The following is a 25,280-nucleotide window of genomic DNA, read 5'->3' on the forward strand; positions in this document are numbered from 1 at the left end:
CCATATAGAAGGATTTTGTATTTGTCCCATTATAAAATGGATAAATATTCCCCCTTTCCACCAGTTAACAATTTCAACAATGGATCAGTTGTAGACACTCGAGGTTTGGAAGGAGATGACTTCTTTGCCCAAGTGGGGATAAAACAGCAATGTGATTTCTCAGGGTTAGAAAGGTGCAGGCTGTGCTTGTCAAATGAATATTTTCAGACAGCATCACATGGATGCCAGGATTTGTACAGCTCTGTACCTTGGTGTTGTCACAGGAAACAGTGGGCAGTGCTGCAGCTCCTCCTCAGGTGTGAGCAAGAGGAAAGGTGGGAATCCTGCCTCGCCTGGGTGGGTAAAGTAATCCCATACGATGCACCACACCGGGATTCCTGTTCCTGCTGTTCCTAGCCAAAGCCTCAGCGGTTTCCTGGCTCCCTCCTGCTACAGCCTTATCGCTCTCCTCTCTTCTACCACACACTTGGAATGATTCATCAGATTGCAAGATAGAACCAGAGAGGACTTTTCCTCAAGGAATAACATTCGTGACAAGAAGGCATAATATGTTAGCTTAAGTAGAAAAGGAAATGCACTCTCCAGGTGAGGTTCCTAAGAGGTGGAGTGGGGAGCCCTTGCCTCCCTAAAGCTAATCTCCCTGCTGTGCCTTCCAAGTACTAATTTGCAGCCCTCCTCACAGAACCAGTTTAAGGGAGGGGAAGAGATAAATTAAAGTTAACCTCTTGATCACCAGGGAACAGGCAGTGCACCCCCACTTTTTCATTCCTGTCTGTGTATCTGAAGCTTTTCAACACAATTCTTGTCACGGATTTTCCATCAAAATACATTGTTTTGCAATGATGCTTTTGAGGCTGTGCTTTGATTAAGAAAAATAAGCATGTGTTGAAATATGTGTATCTTGAACAGCTATCATGTTTATATTTTTTTCCTGGCATATTTTACTTTTCCATTATGGATTAAATACACATTCTTAGTACTTAGAGAGGGAATTGGAAACTGAACTAAAACCAGGTATGTGACTGGCTAAAAAGAATGTCTGTATCATTATTTTGTATTTCCAAATTTATCACTGTACAGATTATTTGAATGACATTTGCTTTAGCCAAGGAAAAAATGCCTGCAACCAAAAAAATATAAAATAACTTTCTCATTTGATTGACTTGCAGAACGGAATCATGCCCTTAAGCTGTAATTTCTTTGCAGTTTCACAAAGATTTCAATTATTCTTTCTTTAATCAACATACATACTTCAGTCTCATTATGGGCCCTATTCATAAAAGTGTGACGTTAACCCATTATTTTCAAACTTGTATGAAGGAAAAAAAAAGGGAAAAAATCTACTATCTAGGAAATGTTCTTCACAAACCAAGAGTGTTGCAAATAATAATCACAGTTACTTCATAATTTATTATAAATTGAATTGCTTTAAAAGAGGGCAGATGTTACAAAGAAGAGCGACAAATTTGCTTTACTTAGGCCAACGGTATTAAATCAGTCAGGAATAGCCAGCATTTTTTACCCTAACTTTACTAGAAGATAACTGCTATTCTGAAACCCTTTGTTATGAAAGTTTTGTTGGTTTTAATATACAGAAACCATTAGAGAGAGGTCTATATAGCATGAGACCAACCTCAAGCATGTTTTATCCTAGGAAGACCTCTTACTTTTGTTAGCACACTCATTTACCAGTCTATCAGCTCCTCAAACAAATGAAATACCCCCCCAGTAAAAGTTCCCCCTTTTGTTCTGGTGCTACAGTCACCAGGTACAGTATCTGCCCTCTAAAATGGGATTTCCAGGGCCCTGGTGTTGAACAGTGTCCTCCCACCCCTTCTTCCACCTTGCCCCCTATTGCTTGGTTCACAATAATTCCAGAGATCAAGACTTAAACGTCTCTTGAAAAAGAGAGATAAGGAAATCCACCTGCAAACCATGAAGTTCAGCCACTTGTTTGGTCAAAGTGACAGGCAACAGAAATATGACCTTCAAGATTAGAACTCTGAAACTGCACTTAACTATGTAGGACACACAGGAAAACATTTCCCTGCAAGCCATTTAATAGATACATCATTAACTTCAAATTCTCATATAACAAAAGAACATTGTTGTTATATGCACTTCTGTATGTATTCTGTAAGTATATAAAAAAATTCTGCTACTACGGGCAAGGAAATCAAGGGGAAATGTGAATAAGATAACAACAGGTATGTAGGTGAAAAATAGACAAGGCAGAGAGGAATTCAGACTTGCCTTCCCTGGTGAAGCGACAAACCTGCTGCCTGCCTGTATTTTGGGAGTATGACTTAACTAAAAAGATGCCAGGAAATAATTTCATTTTTAAATAAAATAGATAAGTAATAAAACCATATAATAGTATCTGTAACTTCAGAAAGGCTATTCTCTTCACTGGCATAAATAATAAGAGAATCAAATGTCTTGGATTTCCTTCTGATGGATGTTCAGAAATAAAGTAATTTGAAATACTGTTGATCAAAAAAAAATGTGTATGGATTGCAGCCTGCAGCGAAAGGAGAAGAAGTCTCTTTGGTTTTTAGAAAATGTTCTACAAACATATAAAAAGGCATAAATTTTTTCATCTGTATGCCACAACTCCCGAATTGAATGTGGTCACTTAAAGCCAAAGACACATTTTTCACACTGAAAATGGTCAGCTTGAAAACACTTGTAATATTTAGCCATGATATTAAGGTGTCTCGCAGGACCTCGAAGAAGCAGGGAAATAAAATAAAAATCATGTGGAGGGAGGAGGAAGGGAAGGGAGAGGGAGCTCATGCGGGCAAGCAATATAGTGCAGAAAAGGTGGAAACATTTCTTTAGGGACTAGTTACAACCAACAAGCCTTCTTAGACATGCTCATCGACCATGTAAGCATATTCCTTGTGCTGGGCTGATAAAGGAGGGCTGCAGCAGTTTTTTTTCCTTGTCTTCAATAAGAGTACACAACATTTAGAAAATAATCTGCAGGGGAAGAGTTGTGGCACAAATAATATTTATAAGGCAATCCTTTTTCATGGAAGAAATTTCAGAGTCCTCCTCATCTCACAGTCCAATCAAGAGTGATATGCATTCAAAAAGTGGATATTAAATATGCACTGAGCAAACAGAACAGGAAAAAAATGAATATTGAAATAATTTACATGTAATCAAACTACACTGAAATTAAGTTTTAATTGTTCAGTATTCCATGATGCATATGCAGATTTTAAAGTATTCAGAATATCAATCAAGTGTTTACTTACATCAAGCAATTGTATTTAAGCATACAAAACAGATGATGAAAATATGTTCAATCAGCTACAGCTCCCAACATTTACTGCTGGGTTTACGTGATCATTTTTAATTCAGTTATTTCATTTAATATTTCAATTTAATAGCTCATTCTTTCATTCAATTTCTAGGCATCTTGCCCATTTCTTAAACACAATAATAATAATTATTCATAAAAGGAGCTGTTTCCTCATAAATTCTCATATCAGCAATTTCTGGAACAGAAATGGTTTTCATGCTTTTTTCCACCTCAAAATATGTTGTTATTATCTGAAATATTTTCCTTTTAAATTAGACCATATTCAAATAAAGAATAACATCTGCAAAATGACTCTGAACCCCGTTCTGTTGGAATTCTGAGCCAGAATAATTAGAGATTATTAGGTTAAAGAACCTAAAAAGTGTGTGGCTAGGTTGCTAAGTGGTTGATTTAAATGGGGACAGATTAGTTTTTCACCAACTGTTGAACACAACACCACTGATTTAAGCATGTAGCTGATTTTGGCTTCAGAGCCCATTTACAAAACCAGGACTAAAAAGACTTATATATTTCACAGGAAAAATTCTCATGTGTAATGGTGCTCAAAATGACAACCCTGAAATTCTATTGACCTCCAATGAGATACTTTAATGCAAAATTTCAGTAAATTTTGAAGACTTAGATTGCTGTGTAATCCATTGTATATAAAGTATAGCATTAGTCAAAGATTTATATCCTGCATTTTGTATTGAATCCTGAAATAGTGACACCTGGGAATTCCTGGAGAAGGATAAATACATTAATGTCTTGCATTTCTTAAAAAATACCACAGTTGAACAACCAAACCCCTCATGTTAATCAAAAGTCAACCAAAACATGTGATAATTTTACCCTAATGAGCTCAGTAGGACACCCTACTTCAAATAAGGAGCTCGTAGAGAACTGAACGCGGCCCGAAGACCAGGAACTCTCCAAAGAACCTACTTTATGCTTCCTCCTACACAGGCTCAGCACAGTAACCCTTCCTGTTCCCAAGGTCCCCTGCCAAAACGTGCTTCAGACAACACTGTCCTTGTCCCAGCAGGGCATCAAACCATCAAAGGTTTGAACGAGAGACTGTGTGGACCACGCTTGGTGTGCGGCAGCACACGTCTTGATTGGCAGAACTTCTATCTGCTGAACTTTCTCTGTGGCTTTTTGGGACACAGATAACCTCCTGCATTCCATTTAACCCCAACTGGATGCCGATTTTCACAAAACTTGCAGGCATTTGCTTATTTCTGAGACTTCTACCCTCTGTTAAATTGGTCGAGATTCCCCAACGATTCTGAAAGTTAGTAGAAAAAGCGGCAGGAGGATCAATTGGAAAGCTCCACCCTCTGAGATGCCAGCAGTATTATTTGGCCAGCCTCCTGCTATTATGCCACTATGTTTTTAGATTATGAGCTCCTTTGAACAGGACACACAAACCTCTGAGGAGGGTTCACAGCCTTGTTACCTTCTAAGACACCGACGAGGAGAAAGTGCTGCAGAGCACACCAAGGGCTAAGGGAGAAACAGCCACTGGGACTGTGAGTGTGTGAGTCAAGGGGATAAGCTCCTAAATTGTATCCTAAATTGTATTTTAGATGCAGGAGCTCTAAAGGTTGTCCTGGTATAATCTATACATACCTTCAGGCCCGGATTTAGCAAAGCATTAACGTATGGGTTTATGACCTATAATTTTCCATGGGCCCTAAATATGGGCATGTTAAGTGAAATGCTGGATTTGTGGCCTGAGTGCCTTGTTTGAAAAGAGATCCCTCATGGAACCTTTCAAAGGTCATACACAAACAGGTCCCAGGTAAAGTCAGTGAATAAACCACGAGAAAATACAGTACACAAATACAAAAATACAAGTATCTCAAGGCACCCCAAATTTGGGTCACTTGAAAGATAATCTCAAGTTACATATTTCTGACCTAAAGGAAGTCCACCCATAACTTTACAGATTGTTGGGCGTAGAACTGAATGCCCTTCACATCAAAGGGTACCCTCTGGTTTGAAGCAAGAAAGCAAACAAGCAAACCAAATTAAAAAAAAAAGGAAGAGAGAGAAAGCTAATAAGGGCAGCCAGACAGTATGGCTCTTTGGCCAGAGAAAGCCCTTGAGGGCTCTAACTGGCTGTGAATCTTGAGGTCATTCCTAAACCAACCATAAAAAAAAAGTTAATAATCTTACCATGTGATTCCTATCTTCCAGGGTGATATTCTGCTCTAGGAAACCAATATGTATGAAATAGTGCAGGCGACTCTGCCTTACACACTTCTTCTCAGGACAGAATTTTGAGCCAGATTTTCAAGTGAACCAAGTTTTTGAATGAAGGAGTTTAATAATAAGGGATCATTTAAACCTTTAAAATACATACTTAGCAAGAAATAGTTTAAATGTATGAAATATTCTGGAAAAAGCAGTGGGTCTGGATATAAAGAAAGATATGCCATTTATTTGTTGAACTTTGCTCAAATCATAAACCAGCACTACTGTAACACTCTGGAACTGCCTCATACCTACATTGAAGAAACATTTGTTTAAAGATCCCGATTCTGTGAACATTTATGTCACACACTTCCCACGTGATGCTGGTCATTCACATTGGCTTCTGTTCCTGTAGGATGGGCTACTGAAGACTGTGACTGAATCCCTTCCTACTGTCAATGAGAATTCTTTTCATATCTGTCAAGTGCCCTGAAATTTTCCAGAGGAGGTGCCATAAAAGTCTAGATAACAGAAATTTATTACTACCATGAAATATCATTACATAATTTGAAACTGTTATGATTTGTATCTTTTCAAAGTAGATCCTGCCTTTTCTTGTATCCTGCACTTCTTTTCATTTTCCTACACTCCGTACTTCCTTTTTCGTACTTATTTTCCTTCAGGAGAACATCTTTTGTTGCCATAGCAGTATTTCCCTACCCTGCAATTTTTATCATTGTGGCTTTCCTTCAGGTTTCTCTAAGCTGCAACCAAAACCCACCCAGCAAACAGAGGCTTCCCCCACCCCCAAACCTCTTCATTCCTCCAACCTCTCACTACTTAGTAACTTCTCAATGGCGTATCTTTATCTTTAAATACAGACACACTCCAACATACTCTTCCAAAGTACTCTGGGCTAAAAACAGGTGTTAATTAAAAATGCTGATAAGAGTCAGTGACACCTGTTGTTTCACATTTATTTTACTCAACCCTGTCTGTTAAATCCTAGCCTTTATTGCATTAATTCGCTTCTGCTTTTCTTCTTCTCCAGCTTTATCCCTCTCACTCTGGTGATCATGTAAACTTAACAGTATGTCTTGAAAGCTGGATTTTATTGAGCAAACATATCAGCATGTCTACACACTAAAGACAGCTATATAACAGAGGCCCAGTATCATCGCTGTGGTTAAGGATGAGTTGCTGCCTCTATAATAAATCCCTATTGTATACGTGCGATATCTCTGCAATTTCGAGCTGCAGCAGATGGAAATTTGGTATTAAAGTTAAGATGAACAGGCCCCTTTCCTCCTTGGCTTTCTATGAGGTGCAGGGCCAATTCTCCCTCATGCCTGACGCTGGATAAGATGTGCTTTTTTAGTGCTAAGTCTTCTCAGAAAAAATATATTAGCTCAATATTTTCTAAAGCTGGCTGCCTAAAGATAAATATCTACTCACAGAATCATGGTGCGGGGCCAAATTTTGAATCACTTGCTGAGTTATGGGTCCAATAGAGTATATTTACCTTTTCCATCTGTGTTTGTCAATAGCCAAATTATTTCTTTATAATAAAGTAATGCAGTGGTAACACTCATGAAATTCCCACAAGTAACAGCCCCATTGCAGCAAATACAGCCACAGAAGAGACAGACAAGATACTGCCTGGAACTTTGCATGAATTCTGGCACATTTTTGAGGGAGCAAATGGGAAATTATTGAGCCTGATGTGCTTTTTCTGCACAGCATCATGTCCAGAACATGAAGCACAGGAACAGCCTTTTGCTTGGACTGAAGGCACTCCCGACCTAACCCCTCACCATTAGCTGGGAGAGAATGTTACAACAGGACAAGCATATGGTGATACTTCCCTAAGCAGTCTCCTAGTCTCCAACAATTTCTGGTTCAGGGATTTGCTGAGCCAGAGGTGGTTTCCAGGCTGGTTTTCCTCAGTGAATTCCTCCTCTCTGAACCTCGCCTTTGAACTCACATACAATTTTATCATCCACAACATCCTGTGGTAAGGAGGTTCATGTTTTAATTATACATTATGTGAAGAATCACTATATTTTGCAACGGCCACATGTTAGCTTTGCTTGATGACCTCTATTTTTTGTATTAGAAAAAGCAGTGAGCAGTCATTTACTGTGCTCTTTCTCCCTAGCACTCACAATTTAATAGATCTCTATCTCTGCTGCCTCCTCTTTAGGTCGAGGAGCTCTAGCCTATTTAGCCTCTCCTTTCACTAGAGCTGTTTCATGTCTTTAATCATCCTGGCTACCCTTCCTAAACCTTTTTGAGTTCTACTATATCCTTTTACAGATTATAGGACTCCAAAACGACACACAAAATTCAGGTGAACTGAAGTTCACTTTTTTCTTGGCTAGTCCTTTTCTAAGAATTCCTAGTTTACAGTGTGCTTTTCGTACTTCTGCTGAGCATTGAACTGAGTATTTTACAGCTGTAGAGTTATAGGACCAAATTCTTCCTCCAGAATAATGTTGAGCCCAGATTGCATCAGGTTACACATGAAGATTGGAGTCACACACCACTGTGTACAAAGCGCTTCACTTTGAATTTATTTACATTTAATTTTATCTTCAATTTTGACACTATTCTGCATTCTGTGAAGCCCTTTTGCTGTTCGTCAGGGCAGGTTCCTATCTTTACTAGTGTTAATAATTTAGCGTGATTAGCAAATGCTGGCAGCTCACTACCTGCTCCTTTGCCAGGTTACTATACAAAATATAGATCTGCTTTACTTATAATTTCCACTGGTGACCTCCATGACAACTGACCATTTACTCTTACTCTGTTTCTTACCTTTTAATTAATTACTGATCTATGAAAAGGAAGCTTTCCTCTAACCTTGTGGAAGCTTAGATTCTTTAAGACATATTGGTGGAAGACCTTCCAAAAAGGTCTTTAAACTTTCATCAGTAGCAGCTGGATAGCCATTACTCACATGATTGCTGACATCAAAGAATCTGGAGTTTTGAGACATGACTTGCCTTTACAGAAATCCTGCTGATTCTCCTCCAATACAGTTGTCTGTATGTTCACACATTATTAAAATATAGTTTCTAATTATTTCACAAGCTGGACTTACAGGGCATAGTTCTCTGAGGTCTCTCCAGACTGTTTTGAAAACTGGCTTAATATTTTCCATGTTTCTGTCCTCAGGTGTTAAGATTATTCTAAATGTGAGGTTACACACCACTGTGTGTATTTCAGATGTTTTAACCTTTACTACCTTTAGAAATTCTGAATTAATTTTACCGAGTGCTGGTCATATATTACTATTTAACTATCTCTAGTTGATACCTCAGCACTCACCAGTGTAAACCAAGAAACACCCGCACTCTCTCCTATCTTGTCCAACTAGTCAAAAGGAGATTTTTAAAGAGATCTGCATGCCTGTCTTCTTTTTTTATATCTTTTTGTAAACGTTTCTTGATATATTTTTTTAGTCCATTTGTCTCTCTCATTCGATTACAGAAACTATCTGAGCATCTAAGATCTTTCTGTTAACTGGCCAGTAATAATGTGATACAGGAGCTAGACATTTACAGTGCAAATCATTCCATTTATCTTCAAACAGCTTACCTTTACATGGCTAATTTAAGCTAATTAGGTAGGCTCCTTTTGTAGTTAATTGATAGGGATAGGCACTGACGTTTGACTCCTCACGCTTATCTGAGATATCTCCCTTCAATGGGATTACTCATCCTTTGGGTGCCAGTGAACTACAGAGGAAGCCCAGATGAGCAAGTAGGACACATAAATTCTACATTATTAAGGCATGAGAGGTGCACCCCACAAAACACCACATCCAGTTACTGGACAAATTACTATTGCTTTTTTTCTATATTTTTCTATATTTCTTGTTTTCTCTATTTTCCTTTTGGTGTTCCCTCCTTCGCGGGCCCATGGGTTTTGAAGAACCATAAGAAGGCAGATCTGCATTTGAGGAATCCATTGGGCTGCCTATTCAGTTAGCTCTTCCTGCAAGGCACTGGATGGGAATGGGAGAAGAGTCAGCAAAAAGGCTGAGGAAGTGAGGGAAAACTCCAATCTGATGAGCTGAGAATGAGCTCTTCACAACAGAATATTGCCAGACTGTCCACATACAGTAAAGAGAAGGGTAATGGTGGGGCTCAGGAAGACTTTGAAGACAAATGGAGAAAAAGTGTCTTGGTAAAGAGATGAGACAGGAATTGATCCGGAAAGACTTAAAAGAAAAAAATAAATCATAAATTCAGTTCTTGGTCAGGACCTCAAATTAGAGATTTTTGAGTGTCACTCTAAAAGAAGATGCTGTTAATGACTAGGTGGAGCTAATGGAGAGGAAGAAACTGATGACCTGGGAAGGCTGAGGCTGACTTACCACCGCTGCTCAAGCACAGAGATATGTTGCTAAGAACTAATTTTTGAGAGTTTTGTCCATGAATATGATATATTTGCATTGTTTCTGCGCTCAGTGTATGCCCAAAGCCCACAAGATTTCAGGGAAATTGTGCAGCTGGTGCAGCAGGAAAAAGCCACCTTACGAGGGCAGATTATCAGTTACACAACACAACAGTGGTCTCCATGTGGGCTCAGCTTCTGAAAGTAGCAATATCAAAGTCAGATTAATCAGCATGTGGGAATAGACTTGGCACAAACAATATCAGTCCAGCGTAGCTATTTAGTGTTTGTTTTTTCTAGTGCAGTCCCATGGTGGGGACATGGCAGAGAACTGGATGACTTCTGGCACTCTGGGCCACCAAACTGCACTCGTTTGAGGCTGTGCAAAGTGGCTCCAGATTACAACAGCTCTGGGACTGCTCTAAGTGTGTGTGAGGGGACATTCTTCCCATCCTCCAAGCAATGCCTCTCCTGTTAGGTTGAGCAACAAATCTTGCCCAAATCTCTGACAGCGATTTGTCGTGGTTTATCTTCATGGCATTCTGCTCCCAAGAAATTATGCCATGTAATTCGTTGTCCCCCCACCCTAATATTTCATTCATTATTTCTTATATTGTAACCACCACTAGAGAATTAAATCCTGGAGTCATTCCTGTAGCATCAAAGTATCTGACTGAAACTGGAAACTGTTGGAGCTGGTTTAAGAAAAGAAATCATTAACAACATAGGACTGAAGCAAAGACAGTCTAAACTTTTTATGAGATCTTTACCCTCTTCAACTGCAAAAAAAATAACCTAGTTCTATTAAATAGGTACCTTTATTTCTTGTTTCTAAAACAGGTCAAGAAGCATGACCAGGGGAATCTTTTCATGTGTAGTTCCATCACAGCAATATAAATTCTCATTTATCAGTGCCGTGGTAATATGAAATCCTTTGGTTTTGATCGCTTTTCAAAAGATGACAAAAAATGACTCTTTAAAGTCCTCTCCAGAAGGTGCTACTTTAGTGAAAATGCTACTACTGAACTTACTCCCATAGAGATGAATTCTGTTCCTGTGACCACCAGAGAGGACCTGACTGCCATCAATGGTCATTTTATCTGAAGGCATAATTTAATGCCTAATAGGTTACCTTATGAATATAAAAGACATTCTTAGTCCTCAACCATGTAATCATTAATGTTTATACATATTTTGTGACACACTATGTACCAATATAATTATAGATTCTACTTCTAGGGTGCTCTTAAAAAGGATCATAAAAGCTCTTTGCTCACTCTGCCTCACAGTTCCATACAGCTGGCAGCAGATAGGATTGGGAACCATTCCTATGGAGCTGAGGCTTTTTTTTTCACCTTTGATTTAGGGTCCTGTTTAGGATGGAAATTCTCACAGCGAATATCTGCTTTGGAGATTGCAGTGCAGTGATAGGGGAACCTGCTTACCAAGGGGGTAGTTAGTACTGCATTAGTGATGCACCTGGAGGGCAAAAGAGCTTTATTTTAGCTTTTCAAAGGCTGTCTTGGACTTAAGTGATAACTGTTTGTGTCCAGGCATCATGTCTTGTAGTACAGCAGTGCATTTCAGAACTCTTGAATAGTGAAGTGATTCAAAAAGATCAGTGGTGGCTGGAAGCAGGTCTCCCCTGATGCTAATGACTATTTACCTTCTCATCTTTTTTAGAATGTTTATTTACAAAGGAGCCCTATCAGGTCCTTGTGTGCAAAGTCATATCACTTGATGAACGTTCTGCCCAATATGAAGATAATTTTTTGCATTTACCCAATAGCATCTTACATGGAGCACTGCGAAGGGTAAAAACACTTCTGAAATTTCTGAAGGAGTGAAAACAGCAAAACTAAAAACATGGTGGAGGTTCTCATTTTTGAATTCATACAAAGGAGGATCTTTCATGAATCCAACCAAAATTCTACCACTAAATGTGATCAGAGCTGCACTTTTCTCTTGAGAGATGAAAGAGAACTATGTTGTTATTTACAACAAAGCTTTGCTTTGTAGGTAAACGTATTTGTACTATGGAAAAAAAAAAAACCCAACAAATTACTCTCTTAATGAAATTATCAGATTGGAAGGTGCAAGTGGTTTTGAATCTTAGTATTTTTTTCCATGTAGGGAAAAAAAAAAGAAAAGAAAAACAATCCTTAAACTGGGTATTCACAAACATAAAACAGAATTACAAAGGAGGAAAGGGCACAGCAGAACTGCAGAACTGCAGCTGCATCTTAATCCTGCAACTCCTGCACTGCATTTCAGACTTTACTTTCTAGCCCTGCTTTCTCACCCAAAAAAAAAAAAGGAACGCAGCGGAGCAGGCGTGCGTCTGTGCCCGCATGTCCGTGTCAAACAAACAAGATAATTTCATGCATTAGAAAATATGACAAGTACGATTCACGAATGCTCGATCAGAGTGAAGCAAAGCCGTGAGTCAGCCGTGAGCCAACGAGCGAAAAACTGCTCCATCCCATCCCGTGTTCAGGAGGTGGTGCAGCCACTCCCCCATCACACAAACACAGCAAAAGGGAGGTTACAGCTCCCCAAGGCTTCCCAATAAATCCACCTCTGCTCAACGTTTTACATAATGATACAATGCGTTGTATTATTATAAGCAGTGACATCATAATAAAATGCCAGAGTGCTACTGAAGTGGCAAAGAACACCTAAGATACGTTTCTGTACTTGTAATTCAGTTCCTGTATTTTTTAATTATAGATAAGGATTTAGAGTGAAAATAATTATTCGTTCCATAAATACTGTTGTAATGGATCCCTGGCATATAATTAAGAGGCCTTTAATTTTAATTTTGTATACTGAATGCTCGGGTTTGGAGGTATTCCATATTTTACATTTGGGGCCTATACCTGCAAAGCTCTAAGCTTCTATTTTAGTGGAAGCTGAAGGTGATGTGTGGTTTGCAAATTTAAGAACTTAGCTTTTTTAATTATGGACACAAATAATATTGCAAATAATTTTCCCTTCCTTCTAATTGCAATCTGTTTCAATTTTGCTGTCCTTTGCCCATCTCAGCTTGGATGGAACACCTTTCAAAACTGCCCTCATGCCTAAAGAGGGAATCTGCCATCACAGCATTCAGCATTTTCTAGAAACTGACTTCACTGATGGTAGAAAAATAGATACCCTATAACCTCCCTGATAATGTGAAAATGGATGTCCCCACTTACTTGCAACTGAACCTTTTGGCCTACAGTAGAGAGAAAAATCACGGGTGCATGATTTTTACTAGGTGAGGATAGCCCTTCTGAAAAAGGTAACTGCATTTCTCAGTTCTAGTAAATACAGACACTCACATCTTTAAAAGTACAACAATAAATGGCACTTTTTTGGCAGACTCGGCAGGCAGGTCAAAGACTGTCTCAGCATGTAGAACGAATTAATATTTCTCTCCCGTGAGTTGGTCCTTCTAAAAAGGCTTAAGGCAGATTGGTGGGGTATTCAAAGGAAAGCCAGAGAGGGGGGGTTGAAAACTTTTGTTTATGTGAACATTTTTCAGATTTAGATCTCAAAACATTTATGCGTTTCAATGTTTTAATCTTGTATGAAAGACTCCGCCTTTCCCTGTCCATCCCTGATGTGTCTGGTCTCCTCTACAGCCCACCACACACACCCTCAGCTGTCTTTCCCCATTTGGCTCTGTGCTGCCACTCTGCCCTTTTTGCAGGACAGAGTAGATTCCCACAGCTGCCTTCAGACCTTTTTCCCCAACATCTTGTCTTTTACCCATGCTCCTAACCTCGCTTCCCTGACTCTTCCTACCAAACTCCTGAGTTCTTCTCCTTAGTTCCTTATCTTCTAGGTTTAATTTCTGTGAATCTGCTTGCCCTTTCTGAAGCCCAAATGAACTGCAGAGGGCCCCACCCTATGCCAAGAAATGCTTTTTGAACCTCAGCCACAATTTTACTGCACATAATTTAGAAAGCACTACGCTTCCTCCACATCTTGCTGTAGTAGGGTTCAAAATGACCACTTTGCTTTTGTCTCCTCATGCTCACAAGGGAGTAACAAATGCCCCCTAATGCTGCATCAAGTTTACAATCTCAGTTTACAGGGCTTTTGCATCCAAATCTTCTGGTTTGGTCAGGCAGTCACATCTGTCCTGACAAAAAAAAATCACTCTGAAGAGATAACATATATATCCAGTGCTAATGAGAGACTGTGTCAAAAGCTTTACCGAAATCCAAAAGCTTAACATCAACTGGCTTCCCTTGGTCAGCAGGGTGGAAACCAGGTTTGATAAGCAGGACTTGAAGCTGTGCTTGCTGTGACCAGTGGTTGTCTTGTCCTTCAGTTGCTTTCCAATACCTCCCTCAATATCCTTCTCCATAATTTACAGCCACTGAGGAGTGTCTGACAGACCTGCAGTTTCCAGGGTCGTCCTTCTTGCCCTCCCTGAAAACTGGGACAATATTTGCCAGCTTCTGGTTAGCCGTGACCTCTCCAGATTCCCAAGACAATTCAAAAATCATGGAGACAGGCGTCACAGTGACATCAGCCAGCTCTTGGAGTGCTCTCAGATGAATCCCATCAAGCCCCATGGACTCATGGGGGTCCAGCTGGAGCACTGGAATGTTCCTCAGGGCTCAGTTCAGCACACTGGGACTCCCTCACCCCATCACTGGTGCTGAAGACAGAGACAAAGAAAGCATTAAACATCTTTGCTTGTTTGTGAGGTGACCATCCTCATCCTGTAACAGGCTGATGTTATTTCTGCACTGTTTTTTGATATTAATGTATTTTTAAAACCCTCTTTTTATGGTCTCCCACAGTTCTGGGCAGCTTCAGCCCCAGCTGAGCCTTGACCCCACAGATTTTCTCCCTGCAGTGGTGAACAGCATCTCTGTATTCCTTCCATGTCACCGGACCTGGCTTTCCCTGGCAAACAGGTAGTGGGAGGAACTCCTCATTTTCATCGTCCTCATGGGCATAACATGGTGACCTGAGAAGGCAGGAGCATAATTCCCTTCTCACTTTTCCTCCTGTTCTGAGCCCACAGGAGTGCCTTGCCTTGCTAGTTTATCACAGACAGATGCAAGAGCACCAGCTGTAACTTTCATGTGCCTGAATTAGTGGGCACCGTGCCTCCCCTATGATCCTCCTAGACATTGCATCATGCCTGGATGGCATTCACTCACCCAGAACCATGGTTTACCATTCCCCACCAAATCTGTAGTTCTCTCTGCTAAGCCTACATTTAAATCATTCCAGTCACTTAAGAAAACATCTAAAAGGAAATAAACACCAATTAAGGCACAGCCACTTTAATGCAATAATGATCAGCTCTGAACATCATTTCCTTGCTTTCTATCAGATAAATCTCCCATACTTGAACATTTAATTTTGTACTTAGATTATGTCTTCTGAGATAAGCTTTGAGCATTACCATCTGTTCCGCAGCAATCACATGATCCCATCACTTTGATTCGGTTGAATACAAGTCCCTTTGAAAGGAGGAAAACAGCAAAATAACACGTTTGCTCCAAAAACCACCACAACTGTAGATTGTTGAAGGACTGCTTTACAGTGGGAGGTGTAAAATATGAGGAGACTCTTGTGCACACCTCCTGCTGTGCCCCACGCTGTCCGGGCAGCATTCTGACACTGAAGGTTCTTGTTTTAGGAGGATTGAGTCAGTGTTTCAGCTGCAGCCTCAAGGGTTGGCAGCTTAGCCAGTGCCCCATGCCTCTGCATGCCTGCTAGCACTTGGAAGCAGATCCTGAGTCAGAGGGAATACACCTTTCTCTGGCAGATGTAAGAGCACTGGAGTTACACCTCTCAGCAATCTCTGAGGCGTTTTTCCCTGCATCTGTCCTCTGCAGGCAACTGGCCCACAGCCACAACAAGTTGGCCACTGCCACAACAGCATCTTCCCTGTTGGTTTCTAGGAGAAAGAAAGGTAATAACAGAGTTTGTGCCCACTGTTGTGGCCACGTGTGTTGAGAAAACTCCAGTGAAAGGCTGGTGCACATTATGCAAATATTGGATCATTTTTCAATGAGGAATGATTTCCCCACTGGAACGGACCTGTTCAGCAGAAGGATGATCCTCTTCAGGCTCAAAATGTAGAGGACAAAATAGAATAGTTTTCGTCTAGATTTGTATAAAAAGCACATTCTGTGCTACCAAAGTAACTTGCTTTGCCCATGCAGACAATGTATATACAGCGTGGATGAATCACTGCAAAAGGGTGCATTGTAAATCTTCTCACTATGTCCACCCACTCTCCTTCTCAACAAGGTGTTACAAACACTGTATCATTCAGAAGGTGATTTCCCCTTATTTTCATCCACTGGATAATTCTCAAAAGGAATGTCTCAGCTATATTTGTGAACAGGTTAAACTGCTGCACGTCAATATTTATAACAGATTGAAAAAAACCACAACAATAAACCAATGTCCTATAAATTCTTGCTGTATTTGTTATTATTTCTCTTGCAATATCCCTGAGCAGTTTCCCTGGGAAGACAAGGTGAGGAAGTTAGGGTTGTTCAGCCTGGAGAAGGGAAGATTGTGTGGAGACCCCATAGCAACCTTCCAGTACCTGGAGGGGCCTACAGGGAAGCCAGAGAGGGACTCTGTCAGGACCTGCAGTGGTAGGACGAGGACCAACATTTACAAACTGAAAGAGGGGAAATTTATGTTGGATATATGGAAGAAATTCTTTACTGTGAGGGTGGCGAGGCACTGGCACAGGTTTCCCAGAGAAGTTGTGAATGCCCTGTCTCTGGAAATGTCCAAAGCCAGGTTGGATGGGGCTTGGAACAAGCTGGTCTAGTGGAAGGTGTCTCTGCCCATGGTGGATGTAATGAAATAATCTTTATGGTCCCTTCCATCCCAAACCATTCTATCATTCTATATAATTCACAGACAAATTCGACATTGCATTTTCTCCTCTTATTTTAATGGCATAAAAATTGCTGGAACAAGAATTTACACATGAGAATTTAAAAAGCAAGAATAAGAAAATGTTCAGATTTCAGTGGTGCAAAGACAAAAATGTTCTGGACCATGGAGCATTCTTTTGTGTTCTAGCATCTTTTTAAACTCAGTGTTTTCCCCAAGTTTGTAAGCTCTTTCTTTAACTAATCTGCAAGCAGTTGGTGAATGTCAATCTCTCAGAATCATGCTTTTTTTTCTATCAAGCTAAATGAGAAAGGGTGATTCATTTTAAGTGTATTGATGACAGAAGAGCTCTGAACAGCACTTTATCTGCCTTACTCTATTTGAAAGGAACAAAGTGCAAGTTAAACAAACGTTAACAATGAATGCATTTTTTTCCAGGGGTGGTCCTTTTGGAAAATGCTAACCACATTAAAGTAGTTAGTTATTGAAATATGCAATTAATTTTAAGTTGATAAAAAGTTGAAACTGTCACTCACCTGAGCAGGTGGTGGAAGAACCTTCTTGCATATCTGCTGATGGGGTCCCTGTACTCCAGCACAGTTCCATCCAAGAGAGGCCTCGTTGGAGCATAAAAGGTTCCAAGGCTTGCCTCAAGCTGTGCTGTGGAATTCAAACACAGCAGCAATGAAACAAGTGAATTAGTTTCAATTACAACAGGTTGCACATGTTTGCAGTCAGTCAAATTCCTCAAACAGTGATGAAATGCAATGATGTTGTAGGACAGATGAAATTAAAATATGACAGATTGTACAAACACAAACGTGCATGTAAACTTTGGCTTGGAGGCACAGCTGACAATGACTTTGAGCAACAAAAGCTATCAAAAGGATAAAGAAGTCTATAGCACATCCAGTTCTCACCAGCAGCCTACAACTAAAAGTGACTCATGAGACTAATACAGTGTGAACAAGATTGTCCAGTAGAGATCAACTCTCAATTATCTCAAATCGTCTTTGTCCTCTTAGGCAAACAACAAGGGAGTTCAGTACTTCAGGGATTATTGTGTTAGGTCAGCGGGTAACAGAACCCTCTTTGTGACGGCCTTGAGGTCTAAGGAACCTCCTTCAGCCCACAGTTCTTTAAAAATTTTAAATAAAAGGGTCTGGAAACCCTAAGGGTTTGACAGCACATAGTGGTGGGAAACAGGATAACCTCCCTTGAAATCAATAAAATAAAGCCCTTTTGTCACACAAGTTCTCTCTTCTTTGAATACTTTCTGACAGATATACTCCACAGCTCAAGCTCTTTGGCATTTTTCTACACATTTTTAATACAAAATTATAAATAATACAAGTGAACATACAGTATGTGTCTCACGATCTTAGCTGGAAAGGAAATGAAAGGATCAATAATATTTATGCTCCTTGACTTTTGCTTGAGAGTTAACAATGTAGTACAAGGCCTCATAGGCAGAAAAGGGAGAACTTGCTATATGTATATTTGCTGCATACTTATAGCAAATACATATATTTATAGCAAATACATATATTTATATATTTGCTTGCTCCACAAGAAAAATATAGCCTATTGTCTCATTAGGCAGACAGAATCTCATGGGTTTGCCATTATTAGTGGTTGTTTGAACTAAGCATTTCTGTATTTAGTGATAATGGTTCTTTACTTCCAAGCATAGTTACAATTGATTTTATTAGGCTTGATAGCATTAAGTGTGCTAATAGTACTGTGTTAGTTACATAGGTAAACTGTTAGTAAATTAGTTTGGTGTTATCTCCAGTCTAGATAGTAAGATAAGTCAAACTTTAAAGGTATTTCTTTTCAAAGCAGCAGTCTATTTAGATGAAAATAGAAAAAGGAGCCATGCTCTTTTGCCATTGCTGTTTTCTTGACAGCATGTTTTGTACTTCTGAAATATTTCAACCGACATGGAATATGAGTAACTGCTAGCACAGTTATACATTCATTAAATAGCCCAGCTTGATGTTGAAGGCAGGATAAAGATCTCAAAGATAACTGCCCCATCACTATAAATAAAAGGGTCCCACTGGGTTTTGTTTATAAAAAAGAAAACAAATTACCATGCCAAATTTGTTAGATTTAGATAGAATAACTCCTGGATGGAATAAAATTCCTTCTGCTGTAAACAGTGTTAGGGAGCTGCATGGGAGAGACACACAGACATCTCTTTATAATGTACATATTTTTAGAAGAGTATCATAGCCAGCCCTTTTCACAGGTCCTTTTCAAAGCATGCTTTATTTAGAGTCTATATGTTGTGTTTGCAACACAGAGTTGTTTTTTTTTTTTTTTTTAAATCAGATCCCACAAAATGGGATAACTGATGGCTTGGCAGCAATGTAGGACACCTTGGAGTTTTTCTATCATCAAACACACCAGAATCCTAAGTATTCTCTCTTCCCACAAAAGATGCCTGGTCTCCAGCTGTCTGCCTGCTGGACTGGAGGATAACACCTTCACTAAATCAAGGCACTTCAAATCTTGAAGTCTATTGAGTTTCAAGACAGACAGCAAATCAAGAGGAAGGCACCACACCAGGCTTCAGCAGAGATGGGGCTAAACCTAAAACTCACAATTTTTTCTGAGGGACCCCAGCTACTACTGCAGGGGGCTAGATTACAGTGAGGACAAATGCTATAATCCTAAAGGAGGCAGCAGAGGATAGTGTATTCAAGGCCTTTGCATCTTGTAATGAAAGAATGACCCTTTGAAAGCACCTTAACAAACAGACTAAAATCTCTTGTCCCCGTTGCAGGAAAACACCCCTCCTTAAGCTGGTGCTGTCTCAGCACGAATACAACACAAATATTTCAATCCTGTGTTAACTAACCTTTGTCTGTAACATAATCTAAATTTATAGAATGCAATGAAGTTATGGAATATAATGCTAGCACTATATATATTAAGTAATGCCTATAGCATGTATATATATATATTACAATGTGCATTATTTTCGTGTCACTACTGATACAAACTAAAATGTAGTCAACTAATCGGTCCAGATTTTATTGAAATTACTTGTGTACAATGACATGTGATCATGAGGCACCATAATCTGTCTGGATTCCCACTACTCAATAGAGTCAATAAATACATCATCATAATCCACACATGAATTACCAAGACAACACAAAAAATCCACCAGAAGTATGAACAGTCTCTCACCTTCTCTGGCTGGTGTAAGCTTTTGTCTAAGGAGGTGGTTGCAAATGGCACTCAGGCAGATAAAGCACTTCTGCCCCATGGTGTTCCAGTTCATGGTGCTCAGGACATTAACTGCCTCCTGTATCTCGTCATAACGAATGTACTGGTGGATGATTTCCACAAGGCCCAGCTGTCCTCTTGTGAGCACACCTTTAGCAAGAAATATTACAACCAGAGATAATGGGTTCACACTTTGATACAGGGTAGGCAAATCAGTAGCTGACTCCTTTTCAGCACAGTTAAAAATAATTGCCATAATTTGAAATTGATTAGGCTTCAGTATTAATTTTTTAATATAAGATAGCACCTTACTATACTGGTATATGTAGACTGAGGGTGCTGGACAGCAGACAAAAATCACCAGTGAACTTCACACATGGATGTTGAATGAAAGCAGCCAAAAGTCACTGGTGACAACACCACGTTATGAAGTTTGGTTTAGAACAAGTTTATTTGCAGTTCATCACTGCTGTAAGGTAGGTAATAAATTCACTTTCACAGCATCTCCTTCCTCTAGGGAAATACTTCTGAACAAGACTAAACCCCAGCATTTGTCTTACTCAGATGTATCTTTGCACACAAGTGTAGAGCAGGTCCAGCCTCACAGCAACTCTTACTCAATTACTCTCCATACTGAAACTGCTTTGGAACTTCCTTCTAGCTTGGCAATATTCTCTAATTGAATTCTGTAATGGAGCATTTTTTCTGAGGGGATGCCATGGAAGTTGTCAATGTCTTGATCCTACAGACATTCGAGTTACAGATGCACATGAAACCAAAAACGAGCTTGCCATACAAATGTTTCTTGACTTGTAGATCTCAGCTTCCAAACAGAAAAGATAGTAATGTTATTTATTGTCCCTGATTAACTAAATATTAGGAAGAGACCAGAATAAATTTACTGTTCCTCTCTCCTTAAATAAAAACATGGGGTTCAGTGGTTTATTATTATTATTATTATTATTATTTCTAAATTTTTATTGTTTATATTCTCAATTTAGATTCTGATGTTGTTTGTTGAAACTGAACATATGGAAAAAGTTCTGATGAGAAAGGGAACAAGATGAATTTCAATACTAGTATTAAAACCATAGGACTGGCTGGGGAAAACAATATGCTTTATATAAAACAGGTATATGTTATATATGTTTTATATATATAAATAAATATTTATAAAACATACCTCACAAGACTTTCATAACTGTTGTGAATACTGTTTGTGACATGAAATAAGAAGTGAGGGAATAAAAAGTGGAGGAAAACACCTGAATTTCGCCTGAGGAGAAATAAACTGCTGAGGACTTGCATATACAGAACTGATGTTTTTGAGGAAAAACCTTACATATTTACATTTAGTAACAGAGAAGCCCTTAATTTTTTAGCATCATTAAAGAAAGGTTTTCTATTGTATTTCACCTTATATTAGCATATATTAAAGCCTATGGACATTATGCTGGGTAACAGCCATGTTTAACTTGTTAATACTTAATAGTTATGGCAGACTTTATTCTTCCTAAATGTTCAGTGTTTTCAAAGTATCACAGCTGATGGGCAATCTCCACATTAACCTCTAAGCGAAGATGAAAATACTTATTTTCATGTTAATTAAATACGATACTATATTTAAAATGCCTTTGGAGGTCAGCATTGCTGAACCACTGGCACCAGCACCACGTTTGGCATTATCCAAGAGCTGGTTTGACATCAACGACAAGAAGTCGCTTTTGGAAATGAGTTCGGCATTAGACACCAAAAATATTTGCCATTAGTGTTTGAGGGTATGTTGAATATGACTTTTTCCTGAAATTAATCTGGATTGACAGCATAATGGAGATTGACAGAACTTGTCCAAAACCATAATGTAGCTGGAAGTTAAAAACATATTTGCCTATTCTCACTGACATAAATTTCTTAATAGGCTTCTGTGGGAAACAATTCCAAGCCATGTGTTACTCATGGATTTTATTTCAGTCCTGAGTGCCTGTCTGGGTCTTGCTGTCACGAGCCCCTAAATTTCTGCTATAATTTATTAGTGCATTTAATTACTGAATCTATTTGTTCTGCGTTATTTCTCAAACAGCAGAAACCTAAAAACTGCTGAGACTGTGAAGAGGGACTCAGTAATCAACACAGTGCTCCCTTGGCAAACAGTGTGGCAAACTGAGGAGACGAGGTGTAAAGCTGAACGCCAGGATGAAAAGGAGAGCATGCATATTTTTACACGCCGGACTACAAAGAGGGAGAGAGCTTTGCCTTCCTCCTAGAAGAGATTTTGCAGTAATTATACAGAATGAATTTTAAAATGTGATAACTTTCAGCTGTAGAGGTCAACGTCTTCCCATTTGGATGCTTGACTTCTCCTGGGTGGTGCGCTTCCAGGCAACCTGCTTGGGAAAAAGAGGTGACAGCCAACTCACTGCCTAATTGATTTAGGAACGGTGCCCAGGGAGACAGTCCAATTAAGTTTACAAGCTGGCAATTAGCAGGAAAGGCCTCTAAATCCCTGTACTGAGAGACTGCTTGCCTTGGTAGGAACATAAATGTGCTAAAGATAGCAAGGGGAAAGCTGTGCCTTCTGGAAAGCTGCTGTGAGAAATCCTCACCAGGGAGGACTGAAGAAAAGCAAGGTGGAGGTGGGCAGAGTGCCTCCTGCTTAACTCCATCCCACCAAATCAGGACAGAGATAATTTAGAGGTTTGTTGGGTTTTTTTTGGTTTTTTTTTTGGTTTTTTTTTAATGACTAATGTGCACAAACCCATCAAATAGCTGTTATAATTAGTGTTCTGGGGTACTCTGTAACTATTAGACCTGCCATTGAACTTAATGCAGCTAATTATCTCAAAATAAATTATAACCTGTAAACAGTTTTTAAAAATAGTTTAAATAAATAATTATTTAAATGGTTTAAATTCTTTTTTTGGATAACAGCAATAATCTGGATCAGCTCTTTTGAAAACACGCAACCATAAGTCAATCCAACATTTTCCTGTTACTAACACCCTATTATATTAATTTACTTTTCTGCAATGGCACACTTGGTTAAATTTTTTTAATCCAGTCTTTCAAATTTTTAGGTCTCTGGAAATTTTAGACAAGTTTTTCCCCACAAAAGTACACATGCATCTCATTCAGTAAAGAAATAAAGTAGATTTTCAAATCTTACTGTCACCTAGGTTATCTTGAGTCTTTTGGTGTATTGTTTACTTTAGTTTCTTTTTTATAAAAAAGCCTTCTTCCTAATCTCAAGAGCTTCATACAAAAGAATCATTAAAAACTCCCATAAAGATCTACAGAAGTAATCCTGTTTTCTTGGACAGACAATGGGCAAAATGCTGAAATTTTCCAGGATGGCTGTCTGCCCTGCTGAAACACTGGCTTGGGAGTCAGAGGGTTTAAGCATGATTGTTTTTTTTAGCTCTCACAATAGGCTTGCACCACTGTAACTTGCCTGACTTGAATGAAATGAATACACTCCTCACTGATGAGCCACTGCAGGGGTTTTATTCTTAGTTCAGCCACTGTGTAACTCTTGGAAAGGCCTTTAGCTTTTCTTTACTGCTTCTTGTTGTTCTGCTTGCAAAAGGAAGTCAGTTGTGGTTTTACTCTTCTAAAGTCTCTTCATACCTTAAATGAGAAGTGCTATATAAATTCTAAAATTAGCATTATTACTTCTTTTATTCACAGCTCTTTGCAAATTAATTGAGAGGCCAAACTTCTCTGAAGGTTATGAAAATCATTCTTCTTCTGTGGAAGGTCTTCAAAGGAAAAAAAAAGGTGCAACTTCATGTACTGAAGCCAGGAAGAACAGAATATTGGACAAATATACAGCATACATGCAAAAAAGATTGGTAAAGAAAATAGCATTACTATTCTATTATTAAATATGGCTTATTTTAGCTTGTTAGAATGAATATGAGTCTTAAGATTATATACGATTGATTAAATGAATTTTCCATAGGAAAAATTATTATGCTTTATTAAAGTAGTGAGGAACATTATGGGATGCTGATCAGACAGCAGATTGGGGTCCTACTCTATGAATAGGAAAAGGTATAAAGTTTATTGTGAAACATAAAGAACTCCTTGGTATCTTCAGGTATCTTTGGAACAATTCGCTTTTAAGGTTTGTGAGACCATACATAAAATTAGGGTGTTAAAACCTTGTGGGATACAGTTGTTCCTTTGACAGCTCAAGGTTCAACAGATGTGCTTAGTAACTTACCAAGTTTGAAGTGAAGCACTCCCAAGGGTCCTTTATCAAATCTAACCAACAAAAGATCGTGAATCTCCATGCTGTCAGGGCTGGGAAATGCACCTGGAGAAGTGGCCCACTGGATCTGGATGAGGCTGGTGGGCACCTCGCAGTGTTTACTGAATTGCAGAGTTGCCTCAGGTGAATAGTCCTGTGCCAAGAGCTGAATTTTAATCGGGGACAGCGCCGTGTCAAAGAGCTGCAGCTCCCCTTGAGAGCTGCCCACCACCAGCACGGCTCCGGAGGGGTGGTAGGTCATTACGGCAGGGAGCAGCTCTGCTTGGGCCAACAGAGTCACTTGGCCGTAGGCTTCATACAGAACTACTGACGAGTCCTCACAGCCCAGCACCAGTTTGTCTTCTGTCACATCCCTGCAGCAGCTGGTGGCCTTGGCTGGCAGGGGGATCCTGGTGACGGCGGTGCACTGGATCCTGTTCCTGACGCACTTGTAGACGCAGCTGTCGGCCATGGGCTCCTTGGCTGCGGACACCGAGTGCTCCACCGTCAGCACCTGCCGGGGCTGCAGACAGCTGAACCTGGCATCCAGGGGATCCCACTCCGTGCGGACGTAACTCAGCACCTGGCAAAAGTTCCAAAGCAGTTTTGGTGCTCGCTGAAAATAGACTGCCGCGAAAACACGCCTTCCCGAGGGTCAGTCATAAATGGTCACATTCTTCATTGAGGGATAGCACTGGGGTTATGGATGTGGAGTTTGGATAGAAGTGTGTGATATCACAGGGTGCAAAACTGAGAGTTTAAGGGTTTAGAATACAGTAATATATATATAAAGCAAGGTGAAGGATTTAGGGCAGAGGCTGAGTCCTTCTTTTGCACCTTTTTCTTCATGAGTTTAAGTAGTATTTTGTAATTGGGTAGAAAAGCCCACATTGCAGGCCACAGGTGGTTAGTTGTTGAGTTAAAAGCAAAAATAATTTAGGTGTCATTTCTTAATTAGACAGTTTATCCTTAAAAGGCCTTTTAAACAGAGAGATACATCTCCAT

General features: G+C 39.5%; 1 protein-coding gene across 5 annotated transcripts in view; it reads right to left on the bottom strand.

Moving 5' to 3' along the window:
• The window catches only part of WDPCP (WD repeat containing planar cell polarity effector), a 151,701-nt gene that overhangs the window by 47,079 nt on the left and 79,342 nt on the right, over positions 1–25,280 (bottom strand). For 4 of the 5 annotated variants that reach the window (XM_040060357.2, XM_040060361.2, XM_040060360.2 and 1 more), the window contains 3 exons: positions 24,249–24,858; positions 19,988–20,176; positions 17,323–17,446 (listed from right to left, as the gene is read on the bottom strand). In XM_040060357.2, coding sequence (XP_039916291.1) covers positions 17,323–17,446; positions 19,988–20,176; positions 24,249–24,858 — 923 coding nt within the window. The remainder of the gene's footprint in view (positions 1–17,322; positions 17,447–19,987; positions 20,177–24,248; positions 24,859–25,280) is intronic. The other variant, XM_040060363.2, reaches the window with a different exon arrangement.

Source organism: Hirundo rustica, chromosome 3 (genome assembly GCF_015227805.2).
Source record: "Hirundo rustica isolate bHirRus1 chromosome 3, bHirRus1.pri.v3, whole genome shotgun sequence".
Lineage (NCBI taxonomy): Eukaryota > Metazoa > Chordata > Aves > Passeriformes > Hirundinidae > Hirundo > Hirundo rustica.